Source organism: Martes martes (assembly GCF_963455335.1).
Source record: "Martes martes genome assembly, chromosome: 1".
In the NCBI taxonomy this organism is placed as follows: Eukaryota; Metazoa; Chordata; class Mammalia; order Carnivora; family Mustelidae; genus Martes; species Martes martes.
In genome coordinates this window covers 119,727,430-119,745,721 of record NC_137888.1, presented here as the reverse complement: position 1 = coordinate 119,745,721, position 18,292 = coordinate 119,727,430, and the positions used below count along the sequence as shown (strand labels likewise).

Here is an 18,292-nt window from a genome sequence, read left to right as displayed (position 1 = left end):
CCTCCCTGCTTGCTGCTGGGGTTCACTCGTGATGTCCCAGGGGACTTCACCATGGCCTTGCCCGCAGGGTCATCACCCCCTCTTCTGTGGGTCTCCTCCCTGGTCTGTGTTGATGTAGCACTTTCCACCTTCTCCTTCCCGACTTTCCTCTCGGTCCTCTTCCTCCCCTCAGCGGAGGTGTTCCCTTGTTGTCTCCCTCTGAACGCTGGCCCTGGAGCCTTCACTGGCCTCAGGGCTCACTCTCCAGCCTGGAAGATGTCTGTACTGGCCACGTGTCCACACCTGAGTGTATTACCTACCACTTCTTCAACAGAAAACGACAGCCTTTCCTGCCACCACTGCTCAGTTCTTCCATTTTGGCTGGCTTTCTGCACGCCTAGCCCAGAACCCTTGGAATCATTTTAGCCTCTTCTCCCTTCCTTCCCTGCTTACATAGGAATAATTGCTGAGTTCTCTTGTTTCCCCCTGAGGCCCTTGGGTAGACCCATTTCTTTCCCCTTGGGCAGCTGCCCAACTGGTCCTTCCACCTCCAGCCTCCCTGGTGGCTGCCCAATCTAAGGTCATGGCTGGATGAGGCTCTTGAGCCAGGCTTCCCAGACCCCCCAGTTGGTCCCACCCATGCTCTCCCACGATTCTCCAGTCCAGATGATGACTGCCCTGTGGTCTGTCTGCTTTCGGTGGTCCCTCCTGGATCTCGCAGGAGCTGCCACGGACTCACTTTATGACCTCCTCTCTAGAGGTCAGGAATGTGGTGACCAGTGTGATTCTTCACAGTTATGATGCTGAGCAGACCCTTCCTGAGGGCTTTCAAGGGGCCAGGCACCATGCTGGGCCCCGCCCTCCAGAGCTCTTAGTCTAGGGGTGTGGTAGGGATGGAGGGAGAGAGGGAAAGACACTTCCATAGGGAGTTCTAAACCAGGCTGGCCACGGGCAGTGCCCAGTTTAAACCCTAGCATCATACTGGGTGATAGTGTTCAAGCAGTCCATTAGCTCAATGCGTTTCTTAGGGTGAGCTTAAGTTCTCTGCTGTGTGAGGGTAAATGTTGAGTCAGAGGCTTTGGTGGCTGGCCGGAGAGTGGTTTGTTTACTGTGAGGGTGGCTATTGGTTAGATAATCGGAGGGACTGACTGGGTTTTAGAGAAAGGAAGCTGTGGGTATGCCATTGGACTTGACTCTTGACGTTTCTGCTGTAGACCCTTTGCTGTCCGTGGTCGAGCAGCGTGCCACTGTGCTGCCTGGGCAGGTGGGCACTGGGCCTGGCCTGGCTCCTTTCCCTTCCCCTTCTTCCCAGTTCCACAAGGGTAGGTGCCTGCCAGTCTCAGGAAGGCTGGTCTACAGGGCAAAGTACTGAGGCACTGGGCAAGGGCAGTTTGTTTTTCCCAAGTTACTATCTGAGGATTAAAACCACAGCAACATCAGTGTGTTTTTCCAACAGATTCTTTTATTTTTTTCCTTCATCATGTGTATTAAGCTATGGACTTTTTAGTCTGAAGTCCATTAGCAACCTGAGAGCAGTAGAATAACAGGTAATAATATAAGGGAATTAACTTTTTGGTGGGCTCTCAAGGTGGGTTGCCCGGCTCTGGCAGGGCAGAATGAGGGACACAGAGTTCCTCAACTCTTCCTCCTTGATAGTTTAACCCTGGGGAGAAGGAACGTTTGATTTCCAATGGCAGATCAGATTTAGAAATGCTAGAATTTGTCCACATTTTGGTCTTCTACTCTGCGGAAATGGAACATTGTATTATAAATTATGGTATCTGATACCGTTGGGGTGCTTTATGATTTATAAAGTATGTTTGAGAAGTTACCCCATTTCATCCTCACAGCCATCCCACTAGGGAGGTATCGTTATTTCCATGTCAGATGCAAGGCACTAGGCTGTAAAAGGTCAGGTGATGTTGACTAGGCATCTTAGCTACTGACTGGTAGAGCTCAGATGCAGCCCAAGACTTCTGGCTGCAAAGAGGCAATGGACTAAGAGGGCATTGGGTCCAGTAGAGAGACTAGGGTTCAGGTTCTGGCCCTGTTACTTATTAGCTGTGTAACTTTGGACAGATGATTTAACTGATCAATACAGTTAAGCATATCAGATAATCTACAGTTGCCTCCTTTTATTGGCCACATTCATCCATAACTCTTTGTCCTTGCTCCATTACGGGCTGGTTGCTGTGTAGACTACAGGATATGTATCCTGGACTCCTGTTCACCATCAACATAGTAATTCTCCTTGCCTCCCTCTGTGGGACCCTTTGTTTCCTAGATTCCCTGTCTTTCTCATTTTTTACTCATTTGTTTTGATAGAGCATGACTTCCAGTATTTTCCTTAGAAAGGGTATATTGGTGGTAAGTTTTTCACATCTGAGCTCTAAAGCCTAAGTAAATCTGTACTTATAATTGACAGATAGTTTGGCTGGATATAGAATTCCAGTTGGAGATAGTGTTGCATGAGAATCATGGAGGCAGTGCTTCATTGTCATCTTGTGTGCTGATGAGCAGTCTTAGGCCAGTTTTGACTCCTGATCTTTTTGTATGTGGTGGGTTTTTTTTCTTTGAAACTTTCAGAATCTCTTCTTTGTCAGCAATGTTCTGAAAGTTTTCAGTGATGTTCTTTGTTGAGAGTCTTTTTTTATTCATTGTGTGGGACCTTCTCAACTGGAGACTTACATTCTTGAAGTCTGGGGTATTTTCTTAAAGTTTTTTTTTTTTTTTTAAGTTTCTTTTCCTCGAGTTACTTTAATTTGGCTCTTGCACTTAATGGATCCATTTTCTTATTTTTCTTAACTTTTTCTTCTGTTTTGTATTTCTTAATTTTACATTTTGTTTTCTAGGCGTTTTTTTTGAAATTTTACTTTCAACTCTGTTGTAATTTTTTCAGTTCTTTGAGAGTTTTACTTTCCAAGAGTTTTTCCTGATCCTCTTTGACTATTCCTTACTCGTGGCATTCTATTCTTTTTTTTTTTTTTAATTTTTAAAATTTATTTGACAGAGAGTATGAGCAAGAGCACAAGCGGGGAGAGCAGCAGAGGGAGAGGGAGAAGCAGGCTCCCAAATGAGCAGGAGCCCAATGTGGGGCTTGATCCCAGGACCCCTGGCATCATGACCTGACCTGAAGGCAGACACTTAACTGACTGAGCCACCCAGGCGCCCTGCATTCTATTCTTGTTTTATGGATGCAGCATTTCATTTTTCTGAGAATAATAATCATAGTTTTTCTGTTTTCTGTTCTTTTTCTTTTCTTCTAAGTATCCTCTTTCTTTTACTTTGTTTTCATCCCTGTCTTTTGTATTGAGGGCTTTCCTCAAATATCTGGAGAACTTGGGTTATCCGTATTGAATAGCAAGTCACTAGCACACGCACTGGAGACTGTGAGTGTGAGAAGGAGGTAGAGGGCACTTGTTTACTGAGAGGGCCTCACAGTGGGTATTTCAGTGGGAACTCAGTTATTTCATTGGAGGCTCTCCAAAACACCATCTTTAGGCTGTTTTTCTTGTGCTCCTCAGTTTCCACAGAGAAAAATTCTCTAATCTCCTGCCTGGGGGAATAAGACTGGCAGCATTCTGGAAGAGGGAAGGGAGATGTCAGGGGAGTGGGGGCTCAGGGGGATGGGTGATCTCCAGGTTCGGTTTGTAGACTTTCCCTTAATCCCCTTGTTTTCTCTCAGGGCCATACTTCTACTCTTTGCCTGGTGTCTCCCAGCAGAGCTTTTCTTATTCAGTCTCTCCATATAGTAGCCCGGTGTTTTCCGCCAGCCAGGCAAGGGGCTGCTGGCCAGCTCTGTGGGCTGGGTAAGGGGATCTGCTATGTGACTGTTCCTTATTCAGACTTTTAACACATTTCCTCCTCAGCCTGCTTCCAGCCTACTCCTCATGCCTGCAGAGGTGCTTGGGGCCTCCAGGACCCAAGGTTGTTCTCTGGGTTCTCTGGGAAGAATTGCTCATTTCTTGTTGGCTGGCTTCCTGAGATCACTGGCTGAGTGGGAAAAGCTGAATACTTTCCATTCCCATCCTAAATATGAGAAGTGATCTTACTTCTCTGTGGATTTGTGCTTCAGTGCTTCTAGGTGGGATGGAGTTTGCACATTGCTCTGGTGTGTGGTATCAAGGTGGGCGTGGGGTACAGACACTGACTTTCCAGAGAGGTCTGGATTGAGTAGGTGGCTGGTTCATCTGGCAGCCTGCTTGTGTAGAATGCAGCTCATACAGCTTTGTAAAAGGGCCCGAAGAGGAATGCTGAGATGGAGACTGGGAGTAGGCTGGGCAGTGTCCTGGGGGAGGGCTGTTGGTGGTTTGGAGAAGCGATAAGGTGGAAGGGTTGATGCAGTGTCCTGAGAGGGGTTGATGTGCCCTTATCCCTCTGAAGTAAAGTGGGTTCTAGGCAGTGTGTCTGTAGGCACCCATCCTTCCTTGGGCCTGGCGGGAAGCTGGGGCTCACGGTCCTTGGCCTCTCTATCCCCAGGTGGTCCTGCTGACGTGGCTGTCCTCCGCAAAGGTCTCCTCGCTCATCGAGAGAATTTCTGACCCCAAGGACTTGAAAAAACTTCTCAGGACCCGGAATAATGTGCTGGTGCTTTACTCCAAATCTGGTGAGTGCCCAACCTGGTTTTGGGGGTCATCCATCGGGAATGGGATGATTTGAGTTCGGAGCACAGGTGGGAGGCAGAGACCTCAGGACCAGAAAGCATTCAGGGAGGGCCCGAGGGTCATCAGGCTTGTCAGCTTTCCCCAGAAAATGAGGCAAAGGCACAGAGGGATGTTTGTTCCTGTCTTTTTGGATCCCTGAGAGGCTGTTTCCATTCCTTGTAATCAGTTGTTCTTAGGCAGAGCCTCTGGAGCGCTCAGTACATCAGGAGGGAGAAGGTGTGTGTGAAGGGGGATGGAGGACGGTAGTCACTGGGCACAGATGTTCTGGCTTCCTGGACAGGCACAGGCTGGCCACGAAGGGCTATGATTCACCAGAGGTGTTGATTCAGTGATGGGACTGGGCTGTCGTCAGCTGACTTGGTCCCAGGCTCGGGAGCACACACCCAGCCTGGCAGCCCTGGTCCTGCCTGGTCCTCATCTGTCCCACTCTGGGGTCAGAACATGGAATGGAGCTGGCAGTGGGCTCCAGGAGCAGGACAGAGTAGTTTCAGTGGGGGTAGGAGCTGTGGCTTGCCTCCTCTGACCTTGAGGCTGGCCAGGGCATAGTGGCTGGAGAGAGGTTTGCTTAGCTCTTGGCCATGACTCCGAACATCTGACTGTTGATGTTGTTCCAGCAGAGTTAAGTGTTTTCACTGCTCCTCAGGATGCCAAGTTTTCTGTGCCCTGGAGAAGCAGCAGCCAGAGGCTGGGCCAGTTCCGGGCCCAGTTCTCCCTGGCAGCTCATCCTCGACACTCATTGGCACTGGGGGCTGATGGATGTTTTGGACGTGTGTCTCTCCTGAAGCCTGCATCCGCTAAGCGCCCTGGCACTTGCTACTTCTTGCCCTTTGGAGGGCTTGGCACACCCTTCCTGAGCTGGTTGTTGGGAGCCTGGCCTGTGTCTAGCATTTCTCTGTTGTCAGGAGTAGGGGGAAATTGAGGCAAAGGAGAAGCAGAGCTGTTCCTGAAGCCTGGGGTGCCGGACTCTGAATAAGCCCGGCTTACCCACTGGGATGCTTATATGGCTGCTAGTGCAGAAACACGCTCCGTCGCTTCTCTGGGTCTGTCCTGTCACAGGAGCTCATCATCTTACACGGGCTCCACAGGGAACTCGTGGGACACATTCCCATCTGCTCCTTTGCCATGAGGGAGGCACTGCAGGTTGTCAGAGAGCGTCTGGTTTTCCGGTGGGGAAACTGAGGCAGAGGGAGATTAGCTGACTTGTCTGAGCTCCACTGGCTGGTGGATGATACAGCTGGCCTTCTGTGCTTCCCCCTCCTCATTTCCTCTGCTGGAGCCTAGGAAGAAATGTGTGAATCCTGCGATGGCGGGAGGGCTCTGAGATCAGGAGATGATTAGGGTAGCTGTGGGGCAGGACGCAGGGCCTGGACCACTCTTACTTTCTCTTCTGCCCCTCACGCAGCCTCTGGCTCACTCATTGGCGGTGGGGTTCCAGTGCTTCCTGGGCGCCTCTCCGCCTTGGACTGCCAGGCAGTAGGACCCCCCCCTGCCCGGGCTGCCCGAGCTCTGACGAGCACAGTGGGCTGTGGAGCAGTGCAGTAACTGGATTTTCTCCACTCCCCTCCTCTCAAGCAGCACCTCCCTTTCCCCGGCTGAAAGATGGGGTTCAGAGAGGGGTGCTTCATATAGCTTGAGTTGAGCTCCCCCACTGCCCCAGTGAGCCCCATCTGAGCCCCAGTGCATGGTGGGGCGATGGCTTTGCCCCCCTCTGCTGTATGCCCTCCTCTGGTTGGGCTTGTGGGGGTTCCCAGGAGTGCCTCCTTTCGGGTGGCTTCGGGCAGTTCTCTAGAAAGATGCTTTTTGTTCACTTCCGTGAAAGACTCAGCGTGCTTTGTATTCACAAACAGCTACCATTATGCCTGCTAGAAAAGGGAATCTGGTGGAGGCAAATAATTCAGACATCTTTTCTGCTTGGCTTTGGAATGTATCTTATGGTTTGGGGTGGGGGGGACAGTGGACCTGCTCTCACTCCTGATGTCTGCACGGTAGGCCCTTCAAGTGAGCTCTCAGGTGTGATGGGGAAAGGCGAGGCGCTGGCCAAAGACCCTCGCAAGCTGGCCATGTTGGAATCCTGGCTGTAAGGCTCTGTACCCAAGCACCTGCCCTCCCACCATAGGTTCCAGGGCTTTGCCCAGATGCCTGCACCAGTGACAAACTTACTTTCTCGTGCTCACTCCATCCTGCCCCCAAGGCATAGTGCCTGTTTTTGCAGGTGACCCTCCAGGTACTGCCAGGGCTGGCCCTTCTGTCACTGCTGGGGAAATGGGCTGTGAATTGTGACCTGGGTCCACTTGACATTGGTCCATCAGAGACCAGTGTCACATATAAACCTCCTTTAACCACCAGGCTGTCCTGAGCCCCTGTCGAGGTGAGGATGTGACGCACAAGTAAAGGAAGAGTCTGGTCCTTGCTCTCGTGAGCACCCAGCATGGGCTTCAGGACAGAGGAGTGGGGAATGGGCAAACTTGTTCCCAGTGTTAGTTATGGAATTGTAATCGTTTGGTTACAGGATTTTCACAGTTTGTCCCAGAAAAGTAATGAGTCAGAGATTCTACTGAGAGTTGAGCATCTGGCTGAGAGATTCTTAGAAGAATGGGGTGTGAGGTGTGGTGGAAAGGAGGGGTGAGTTGGGGGCTCTCTGTGAGGAGGGCTCCGGAGGCTGGCAGAAGCAGGGGTTTCTGAGAAGAATTCTCACCAAACTGTTGATCCCAGGGTCAGTGTCGTTCGTAACTGGTGCTCCAGACTCTTCCTGGGACAGGTCTCCATCCTTCCTTGCTCCTGAGGGAAGATGGCTGGCGTGCTTGGGCACACATGTTTAATTTTTTTGTGTTTTTTTACAGAGGCTGCAGCTGAAAGTCATCTCAGGTTATTATCCACTGTGGCCCAGGCAGTGAAAGGACAAGGCACCATCTGCTGGGTAGACTGTGGGTATGTCCCGGGGACGTGGGGCACGGCGGCTGGAGGGCGGGGCCTCCCTGGGGATCTTACCCCTCCTTTGGGTGGGGTAGGAAATGGTTCCTGATGAAGGCTCTGGGAGAGAAGATGTGATGGAGAGACTGGGGTGGGAAAGCCTTTCTCACCTTACCGCAGGGTCACCTGTTTTCTGGAGAAGGGGTGGGTTTGGCTTCCCACCTGTTCTTTCCAGCTCTTCCACTCTTCTTCCCTTTTTCCATAGTGCCACGTATCACATGATTTTTTTCTTCCCAGTGGGAGGGAGAGGGGGCCTTGATTTCCTGAGAGCAAGGTTATTTTCAGGGTCACCCGGCAGGCTTGCCTAGGAGGGGTCTGTGGCAAGAACCATGGGCTTTACCCCCAGCCCAGGTCATTCATAGAGCTCTCCGCTGCCCACAGCATGAAAGTAGTGGAATCAGCTGGTTCGAGGGACGGCTGCCTTGCCTTCTGAGGTATCTCCATTAGATCAGGCCTGGACAGGTGGCTTTGTCCTTCCAGCGCTCTCTTCTGACCCATGTCTCCTGCCCGCCCCTACCTGTCCCCATGCCAGCACTGCCCGCTCCTCCTCCTCCTTTTCCTCCTTCCTGACCTCCCTCTACCCAGACTTTCTTGTCAGTGTTAAGGTGGCACCAGCCCACAGGCAGGAGTCTGTAGGAAGTGGGGCCACTTCTTAGGGTGGGGATGGGGTTTCTTAATGGAATTTTCTTGATGGAATTCCTCTGATTCTTCCGCGTGTGGGAGTTTGAGTCTAGGGTGTGCTCAGCTTCCCTTTCCTTTCAATCATCGGGAATAATTTCCACATCTGTCTGTGTTTTGTGTGTGTGTGTGTGTGCGCGCGCGCGCGCGTGGGCGCACACCCCCCCCCCCCTTGTTATATAATTAGCTCCCAATTTGGTGTAGATTGGCCTAAGTACAGAAAAGGCACCTAGAGAGTGAATGAACGTAGGAAAAACTGTAACCAGGGGCAGGTTTGTCCTTTGTATGTTTGGAGCACCTACTATATGCAAGGCTCTGTGTTGCCCTTGGTGGATGCCAGCGGACATCCGCTTCTGACTGAGGACGGGAGGTGTTTCCAGAGCCCTTGTGTCTAGCCGCATGTCACCTGGACTTCGGGTCCCTCAGGAGTATGGACTTGGGAAGAGGAGGGGAAAGGAGGATACTGCACTGTTGTTAGTACGAGGAAGAGGCGGGGCTCTGCTGGGAAAAGAGGCAGTTCTTTTCCTGGATGGCCTACAAAGGCCGTCCTAACCTTTCCTAACCTTTCCTGTAGCTGTTCTTGCCCGGGCCACAGCCCAGCTATGAGCCCAAGGGTTAACTGGGCTTCGCAGACTTCGCTCCAGTCCAGTCTTCTCCCACTCCAATTGGAACTCGAAACGGCTGTTTTGGGCATGAACTTCTGGGACACACTGATTTATAAGCTGACGGCCTCAAGTTTGTCTTCCGCATGATGGGTGAAAATTGAAGGGAGATTTTATTCTGACAAAGCATTGGATGAGACCAGGAGAAGAAGTCTTAGCTGAGTGCTGTTTGCCGTAGGGGTGTCTGCGTGCGTGTGTGCTCCTGTCTCCAGCCTCACCCCTCCTGATTTACTCAAACGTTGATTTAGTGGAAGAGACTGCTCACCAGACATTTGGTGAGATCTTGGCCACTGATTAATTCTAGTTCATAGTTGGTGCAAGAGTGTTCTTGTGTCCTAGGTGTGTCTGAGTCTCCCGCATTCTCCCAGGAGTGCACTGTGTGACTGGCAAGGCGACAGAGCCTTTTCGAGGGTACAGGGCACTGTGGAGTCTCCGTATCTGGAGATGACACTGGCCTGCCAACCAGGAGAGCCTATCCCAGAGAGTTCATAGGCTTGCAGGTGGCAGAAATGGGAAGGAGAGCTTTGATGTAGTTGCTGCCTTCTCTTGGAACATTCCTAAGCACTTCCTTATGCCTTAAGGTACACAGATGGATAATAGTGTCCTCAGCGTGTGAGGCGGAAGCAGACACTGAACCTGGTGATTACAATTCTTGTGAGAAGTGCAATCAGCAGGGGCTCTGGGTGTGAGGGGTATTCCTTTATTCTGCCTGGAAAGGTTGAGAAAAGCTTCACGGTGAAAGCAGAGTTACAGTTTGGGGCAAAGACCTTTGAGTACCCGGTCTTTAAAAGTGCCCCGGCTTTCCCTGCAGGCAGCTCCCTGTAGTGTGGGCCCCGAGCATGGCCTGGGGCCCTCTGCTGCTGGGCGTGGAGGCAGCAGTCCTGCTCTCCTCGCTGCAGGGGCAGGACTAAAGGGGGCCGGGTTAGAACATCAGAATCCAGGGCTTGCTTGGAGACACGACATCTGGAGTCAATAAGAGTACCAATGGGAGAAATAACCCTGTGACTTCTGATGTGCTAAGTTGAAAATCTAGGGGGGCACCTTAGAGCTTAAAGGGGTGACCTTAAGACAGAAGAACACACTGTGCCACATAGTTGCCACTCAGTTCATGCCTCCAAGAGAAAGTATGAACTGAAATGTTACATGGCTCTTAAAATAGCTGAGATAAGTAGATGGGTTATGGAGCTCTAATGGGTTGTGTTGGAAGCAGGAGGAGGAGGATCTGGGTCCAAATTTGAAGTCAGAGGCAGGGTGCAGTGAGATCTTCCCAGAGCAGCCCAAGAGACAGAACCCGGGGCTCTAGTTCGTGCAGGCCACTGGGGTGGCAGTTCTCAGGGGCGGCCATGACACAGGGAGTTCCCCAGGGGTGTGAGCTGGTTCTGCCCTCCTGTCGGCTGCTCCAGGTCATAGACTTCTGAACATGCCCTATAAACCATTATGGGAACCCGCCACGTTGACCTGAGGGCCCAGTGATGACAGCTCTCATTGTGTCCTAAATGTGTTCAGTGTGTGTTTTTGAGTCTGAATGAGAGGCTCAGGGATGGGCAGGAGCACTCGCGGGAGGACTTCCTCTTGCTATCTGCAGTGGAGTGTGCAGGGGGAATGGAGCCAACGTCTGCTCACTTTTTATCCTAGCAACTACTAAATAGCCGGTGGTCAGCCTGAGCATGCCTCCCCTCGCATAGGCCCTCCTGAGGTTCCCCTTCTCTCCTTCTTTCCAGCCTTGCCTTCTGGCTTGCCAGCAGGGGGTTGGAGGCTAGAATGAGGATGCCAGGGCTTGGAAGGGGGTGAGAGGAAGGTCTCGAGTGAAGAGCCCACTCTGCTTTTCTCCCTCTGAGGGCAGGTGAGGGGGATGGAGGGCATCCTAAGGCAAGAGAAAGCAGTGCTGTGACGTGAAGTGTCTTTGAATGTGTGCGGAATAACAGCAGAGGCCTGGGTTGAAGGGTCAGCTCTGCTACTTATGAGCCCTATGACCTTGGACAAGTCTGTTTCCTCATCTGTAAATGCAACAATAGTATATATTCTGCTGCCTTTCCAGGTCCGCGGTAAGGAGCCCGTAAATGCAAGCTCTTTCTAGAATGTAATTTAAGTGTGAGATCCCATTTTTCCTGTTACTTTTCATCTGGGCAGGATTGTTTTGAGCATTCCTGGAAGAAGCCGAGGGAGAGAAACCGTGCGTGCCTTCTTCAACGGCTTTCTTGGGGGAGGGTCCCCTGGGTGTTGAGAAGATGCCCCTGAAGAAAGTTCTGAGCGTGAGAGTCAGCCGCAGTGCACAGGCTGTTCTGCTCTGACCTTTAAAAAGTTTAGGGTACAATGGGACGTGTAGGATTGTAGTTATGGGACCCGGCCTTGAGTCTAGATGGACAGCTAATAGCTGTGGGACCTTTGGCAAGTCGCAGGCCCTCTCTGGGCTTCAGTGTAATCTTGTGTGAACTGTGGAGTTCGGCTTTCCGGTTTGCTCTCATCCCTGAATAGCATGGCTCAGAAAATCCTCGAAGCTGCCAGGTTTGGTGTGTGTGTATGCATGTGAGTATGTGGCAGTCTTTGGCGGGGGGCGTCTTTCCCTGTATCTCCCCCCATTCTGGGTGTCTGCTCCTATGTTTCTCCTGTCCTTCCCTCGGAGCTGCTGGCCTCTCTCTTGCTTTGTTCCCTCTTCCTTACTAGTTTCTACCGCCTCTTCCCCATCTCTGGGTCCCTGCCTCCCCCAGGTTTTTGGTCTGTCTTCTCCTCTCTTTTCTCTCTGGGTGTTTCTTTCTCCCCTTTTCTTGATTTTCAGGCTCTTCCCTCCCTACCCTTGCATGTGTGGCTGCAGGCACACGTGCCCCTCTGTGTCGGTTTTCTCCCAGGTCCCAGGCCCTGTAAGCTTGTCGCTGTGAGGTGTCTGTGGGGTGTCTGGCTTCTGTCCAGGGATTTGTCAGCTCTCCCTTCCCCTCAGTCCACCTCCTGGCTCAGAGCTCAGCAGCCACGCTCGGGTTGGCTGGCGACGGTTGTCCGGCTGTGAAGTGGGTTGTGTGTGAGGGCGTTGGTATTCCCCTCGTGCCCCGCAGCCTGGCATCGGGCTCAGCCTTGGCGCGGAGAGCTGCTGTCGGGGCAGCTGAGCTGGAGCCAGGAGGTGGGAGCTGAGCCTGGTATGCTAATTCCTCAGGCTGATTCTCACTGGGCCGAGACTGTGCATCTATCTGGAGCTCACTACTCGGCTCTTCCTGAGGGTGTCAGGTCATTACCTAGCCGCAGTTTCTGTCTTCCCTGCTCTCTTTCTCCCATCGGCTCTGCTTCCGCCGGAGTGGTGCAGATCAAGCCGTGGGGCCTTCCAGGGCAGGTATCACATATTTTGAAGTCTTCTGTTTTCTTCTAAAAGTTCTTTGCATCTAGCATTTGCTTCTTCATATATAAACATGTTTAACACTACTTACCAGGGGATAAAGGGGACTCCCAAGAGAAGTGCTGTGTTTTATGTTGTGGGCTTCAGATGCCTTCCAGCACATTGCCCAATGCTAGTGGAGAGGGGGGCCATGCTCCCTGCTGAGGAGCACAGCCTGAGAATCTCTGGGCTGGGGAGGGGGCCGAGGGGGAAGAGAGGGCACGCCCCCGTCTTTTACCCCCATCCCTTTTACTAACTGTGCTGTGTATATCTTCTTACACCCTGTGCCGTCTGGAGGAAGGTACCATATAGAACAGCCAACCCGGGATGATCCCTGTTGTTGCAAGTCCCTCATCAGAAGGTGCTATGTGACCACCAAGGCTGGTCCAGGTTTAAGATCCAGCCCTTCCAGGCTGTTCTGTCTCCTTCCTCAAGCCCTCTAGCAGCGTTCTTTCAGGTTGTCCTGGGTACATGGCACCTAGCAGTCACTCTGACAGCGTTTTCTTGCTCACTCGTTCCTAGTCCTCTCCCATTTTCTTCATGTCTCGGGAGTGAGACCCTTCCTGCATTTCCTGTAGGAAGTCCCAGGTCTATCTGCTCAGAATCCCACCATGTTGGACCCGGCAGATGGGAGAAAGAGATTTATTGCTGCTTTGAGGGGGCGATAGAACCTGGAAAGTCTGGGTTAGCCAGCGGGCACGCCATGGCTGGGACACTGTGCTCCACATCCTGCCCACGTGGCTCTAAGGATGCCAACTTGTTGAGCCAGGACATGGTTGGGGGGCTGGAGGGAGAAGCCCGAGGTTCAGCTCTCTCTGAGTCTCTACCTTCTGTCCTGGGGTCTGGCTCCTGATTCACCTGTCAGGATACAGGCAGCCCGCTTTATGTGTTAGAAGTGTTGGATCCTGCAGAGGAATTAAGAGCTCCATTCGCCTTGTGTGGGCAGCTCCAACATTTTGCAGCTCAGGACACCACAGGCCCCACCAGAGGTCACAAGCTGGCTGATAGCCCAGCCGGATCTAGAAGCCGTCAGTCCCTCCCACGGGTAGCTAGACCTTCCTCCAAGGAGGGCGTGGTTCCGTAGGCTGTGATTTGGGAAAGGCACGCTTCCCCTCTCTGAGCCTCCAGCACCTGTTTCTTCTCTTCCTTCCTGCTATCTCCCCCAACCTTTCATTCCTGGGTCTGATTCCCTGGAGCGGAGTGGCCAGCCTCTTGGACAGCCGTGCCCCACAGGAAGATCTAGTAAACACGGCAGCATGCCCCATGGCGGCCACACCGGGCTCCTAGCCTGCCAGCCCACAACACCTACAAATACACATGTGTGTGTGTGTGTCTTTGTCTCTCTAGCCTGGCAGCCTCTGGAATCTTTTCCTCACGTTCTGTGGAGAGGAGGGCCAAGGGAGGGTGGGGCGGGACAGGACGCAGTGGGTCTGGGTGAGTAAACAGCGGAGGGAGGCAGGGCTCCAACCTCCCTGGCAGACAGACCTGCTGACAGTCTGTTCTTGCGGACTGTGGGGAATGGCAGGTGAGGGCCTTTGCGTGGCAGTCCGTTCTCTGATCCATGCTGGTTTCCGCTCCCTCCGTATCCCCACAAAGCCTCTCATTTCCCTGATTGCTGCCTTTGTCTCCCTGCGTTTTTCCCCCAGAGCCTCACTCACTGGCTGGGGGAGGGAAGCAGAAAGGGAGCTAGCCAATAAATCAATTAGTTGTGCTTAATCTATCAGCTCGGATCCTTTTAAGGTCCTGAGCTTGGGTAATTGCTCTTCCTTTCTGGAACTCTTGAAGACTTTTATTGTGTGTACTGAATGATTAGCATGTGCATGTGTGCGCACACACATACACACGTACTCTGAGAAACAGGAGGACTGGGCGCCAGTCGGAGGAAGTGCTGTGAGGAATTGTCACCTGGCAGGGGTGCTCAGGAGACAGAGCCCAGAGAGCCAGAAGTGTAGAGCCTTATCCCAGGAGCGACAGGACACCCTCATTCGCTCGCTCGCTCACTCAGGCTACGGAGAGTGCCCGCTATGGGCCAGCTGCAGAGTTGTCTGTGAGCCAAACAAAACCCTCGCCTTCCCGGAGCAGACATTCCGACGGGGGTGACAGTGGACACGGTCAGATGTGGAGCCACACTGCCGTGGACAGAAGACTGCAGGGAAGGGCATGCGGGCCCGAGGAAGGTGCTCGGCAGAGGCTCTGGGGTCTGGGCCGGAGGTGCTCGGACAGGCCAGGAGGCTACCTCCCCCAGTCCACTCTGAGCACGTATGCGTTCGCTGTCGTGTATGTGCGTGTGTGAGTGTAGGGAGCAGGGAAGAGGAGGAGATCCTTAGGGAGTGTCATAACCCAGAGGGAAGCGCATTGCACCGAGTCTGCAACAAGGAATCGTGTGGCAGAGGCAGCTGTGACTTGCTTTACTGGGGCGGGGGCTGCAGCTTGGGGGTCCATGCTGAGGAACAGGCGGGGGACCCTCTGTACCCTCCTGGCGCCACTCAGCCCAGCTGGTCGCTTTGGAGCATTAGCCCCTGGGCCTGTCCTAAGCTCGCCGAGGACCTATAGCTGCGGCAGCCAGATTTTTCTTTGGGGCAGGTTCTGGCAGATCAAGGTGGGGATTGGGGTTAGAATGACTCTGAGCCCTGTCCCACCTAAACTCTGCTTTGTGAAAGTCACAGGAAGAGGGTGCCAGCCGGGCTCCTGGAGGAGAGCCAGCGTGGGGTGGCACTTCACCCCTCCATTGGCTGCTTTGTGCAGTCTGATCGGCCCTCTCGGGTGTGGCAGTGGAAGCAAGCTGGTTGGGTGCCCCTGCTGGATGCTGGGATGGGGATGAGAGAGGCCTGAGTGCTCAAGATCCCTTCCTGACCTGGCCGCTGTTTCTTGTTGTGGTTGGTCCTGGTCGCCTGAGCGCAGCAGAACAAAGCTGGACCAGGCAAGGGCCAAGTGAACGGTCGTAAACACCCCGAGTGGAGTCCTCTCTCGTGGGGAGTGAGCTCAGGCAGAGAAAGGGCACCTTACATACAGTCATCTGGAAACAGACCTCCTCACCCCGTCAGCCTGGCTTCACTACAGAGCCTCTGCGGCCAGCGCAGGCCCAGGCTGTAATGGCTCCTGTCAGTGGAGGCGTGTATGGCATCCCCACAGGGCTTCTGGCTATGGCTTTCTCGCTTCTGGATTCCGCGGGGACTGCCCTTCCCCGAGGGTCCTTCTGCTGCATCCTTTTGCCTATCTGCATCTCCTCCCCATCCCTGCTGATCCCTTCTCTGGGGATTCCCTGTCTCTGAGTGCCCTTGCCTCCTTGGGGGAGCAACCACTGTCATGTGAATTAGCCTTTCATTTTGGAATTCATCATGCATTTCGTTTGAGTCCCCGCTGTTTGCCAGGCCTGGGGCTGGAAGCCACAGTGGCTGCAGGGGTGGCTGCCCCAGGTAAGACTAGATAGGGAGGGAAAAGCCTGGGCCTGAGTTAGGCGGGGGGGGGGGGGGGGGGGGCAGGAGAGTGGTCCCCTCTCTCATCCCCACACATCTCTCCAGTCAGACAGGCTTCTTGAATTGCACAGTGCTTATTCACACTGAAAATGAGGTGCCACAATGTCACTTGTCCATTGATGGGAGTTGCTTTTAGAGCTGAGCTGAATGATTTAATCTGCCTGTCCTGAGGCCAGCACACAGCTGTGTGGAGCCAGTGGCTGTAGAAGGTGGTGGGATGTGTGCACAGGTGGGAGATGAGGGGCTTCCCTCAAGTGGCTGTCACTCCTGGCAGAACAGAGTGGTTCATGCAGTGTAGCCAGAGGGAACCAGTGGGGACCTGTGGCTGACATACCCTCGCTGAGCCAATGCCAATCTGGGGAAATGGCCCTGCGGGGGTGGGGCAGCTGGCTGCCTCTGGCTGGGCAGACTTGGCTGAGTATGGTGAGGTTATGGGGAAAGCCCTGAGTCAGATGAGGCTGCTGAGCAGCTGGTGGAGGCCACAGGGGACACCAGACCTTGGATAGGTTGGGGAGAGGAGGAAGAGCCCAAACAGGACAGGGGCCTACATCAGAATCACCTTGCAGGCTCCTTAAAACACACTTGCTCAAGTCCCCACAAAGTTTTGATTCAGTGGGTTTGGGATGGGGCTGAGAATTTGCATTTCTAACAGGTTCCTGGGCAGTGCTGATGCTGCTGGTCCAGGGACCCCATTTTGAAATCCATTGATCTACCAGGAAGGAAGCCAGGTCAGGTGAGATCAGGCATGAGCACTCTGTAAGCCATCAATGGCATGGAACCAATGCCATCAATGTTTCATAGGAGAATTGCTAGAGTGTAGATATTGCAGATGCTGCACTTGGCAGAAGCTCTCTCCTCTCTTCCTGTGGCTTTGGTCAAACCTGGTCCAATTTCATATCTTTGTTAGCATTGTAGAACGTCTTCCTCTTACCCCGGTCAGATGGTGTCTAGCAGGTGGCATATGGCACACATTTGCGCTTTAAAAACAAAAACTGGCGTGGCCCCGAGACAGAGAGTCTGAAGTAATGATCTGGGGAGGGCCGGGTTAATCCGTCTTTTTTTTTAACTTCCCCAGATGATTCTGAAGAGCAACTGAGATGGGGACCACATATGTATACCGTAGTTTGTTTTCTTCTTAGAATGGGCTGCCCATCCTCTGTGCTGCCGGGCCCTGGCTTTGTCCAGAGCTGTCCGTGCTGCCTCTCACATGTAGGGAGACACTCTCCACATCTGCTTGTCTCTTTCCTGATTAAGCCTATCTCCTGTTGGCTACCCTCCTTTTCCAGTCCTCGGAATATGCTTCTACCATCAGGGCCTTACCTGCTGTTGAGAATTCCAAGGTACCAGGCTTTTCTTAGACCAACAGCAAATTTTACTCTGTCAACACCTTTGTGAGGACCTCCAGTAACAAATGGTTCCCGACATTTGTGTCTTTCAGTGATGCCGAGAGTAGAAAATTGTGCAAGAAGATGAAAGTTGACCTGAGCCCAAAGGACAAAAAGGTTGAATTATTCCATTACCAGTAAGTACCTGTGGGCATTTCCAATTTCCAAGTAAGTGCTGAAAGCTTTCATTGATATTCTCAGGGAATGGTGGTTTTTAGTTAGGTTAATTTTATTTCAGAATGATATTTTTTCCCTGTGTTTACAGTTCATTCGTTCTTTCTTCTTTCTTTCTCTCTTTCTTTTCTTTTCTTTTCTTTTTTCTTTTCTTTCTTTAAATCTTGAACCATGTTCAATAGCTGAATGTTACTGAGATGCTACAGGAAACCAAAGGTATGTATCCTCACAACCGTTCTTAAAGTTAACACCTTTTTCTCCTCATTTGACAGGGATGGTGCATTTCATACTGAATATAACCGAGCTGTGACATTTAAGGTAAATTTACTTCCCTCATTCTCAGCAGAGATAGCGTCTGAACAGATGCCAAAGGCCTGGCAGGTTCTCTCTGAGAGAAGGAAGGGCAGATTGCACAGATAGCTCTTCCAAATGACCTGAGGGATTCTTATCTCTAGAGCACATGTCAGCAGAATATCTGGAGAAGTTTGTAACTGTTAACACAAGGGGGACTGGCCTCGTAGATAAGTGTGCAAATCTATCAGCAGTCATCCCAGGAGGCAAGCCACCATCTGCCTCTCCCCTCCAGAGGCCTGGGTCTCCCTTTGCTGTGGTGTGAACCCCCCCACCTCCGTCTCCACGGCAATGTCCATGCTGGCTCTCCAGAGGCTGGCGGGGGGGTGGGAACTCCCTGTGCCCAGGTGAGCACAGGGGGTGGGACATAGGCAGGTAGGCCCCTGTCAGTGGCTGCAGCTCAGTTCAGATGACATCCCCATGTCACTGAGTTGCTCCCTGCTACAGAGCCAACTGGGAAGTCGATGGAGAAAAGCATCAATGAAAATAAGTGTGGAGGGGCTGTGACCTGCAGGTGTTGTCACCCCAAGGCCCCAAGACCTTCTGTTGCCCTTGGATTCTCCTCCTCCAGCATACCCATCCTCTCCATCAG

General features: G+C 52.5%; 1 protein-coding gene across 1 annotated transcript in view; it reads left to right on the top strand.

The window, feature by feature from the left end:
* The window catches only part of PDIA5 (protein disulfide isomerase family A member 5), a 91,894-nt gene that overhangs the window by 15,940 nt on the left and 57,662 nt on the right, over positions 1–18,292 (top strand). Inside the window, exons 2-5 of the mRNA XM_080801187.1 lie at positions 4,459–4,585; positions 7,484–7,571; positions 17,229–17,312; positions 17,622–17,667. Coding sequence (XP_080657313.1) covers positions 4,459–4,585; positions 7,484–7,571; positions 17,229–17,312; positions 17,622–17,667 — 345 coding nt within the window. The remainder of the gene's footprint in view (positions 1–4,458; positions 4,586–7,483; positions 7,572–17,228; positions 17,313–17,621; positions 17,668–18,292) is intronic.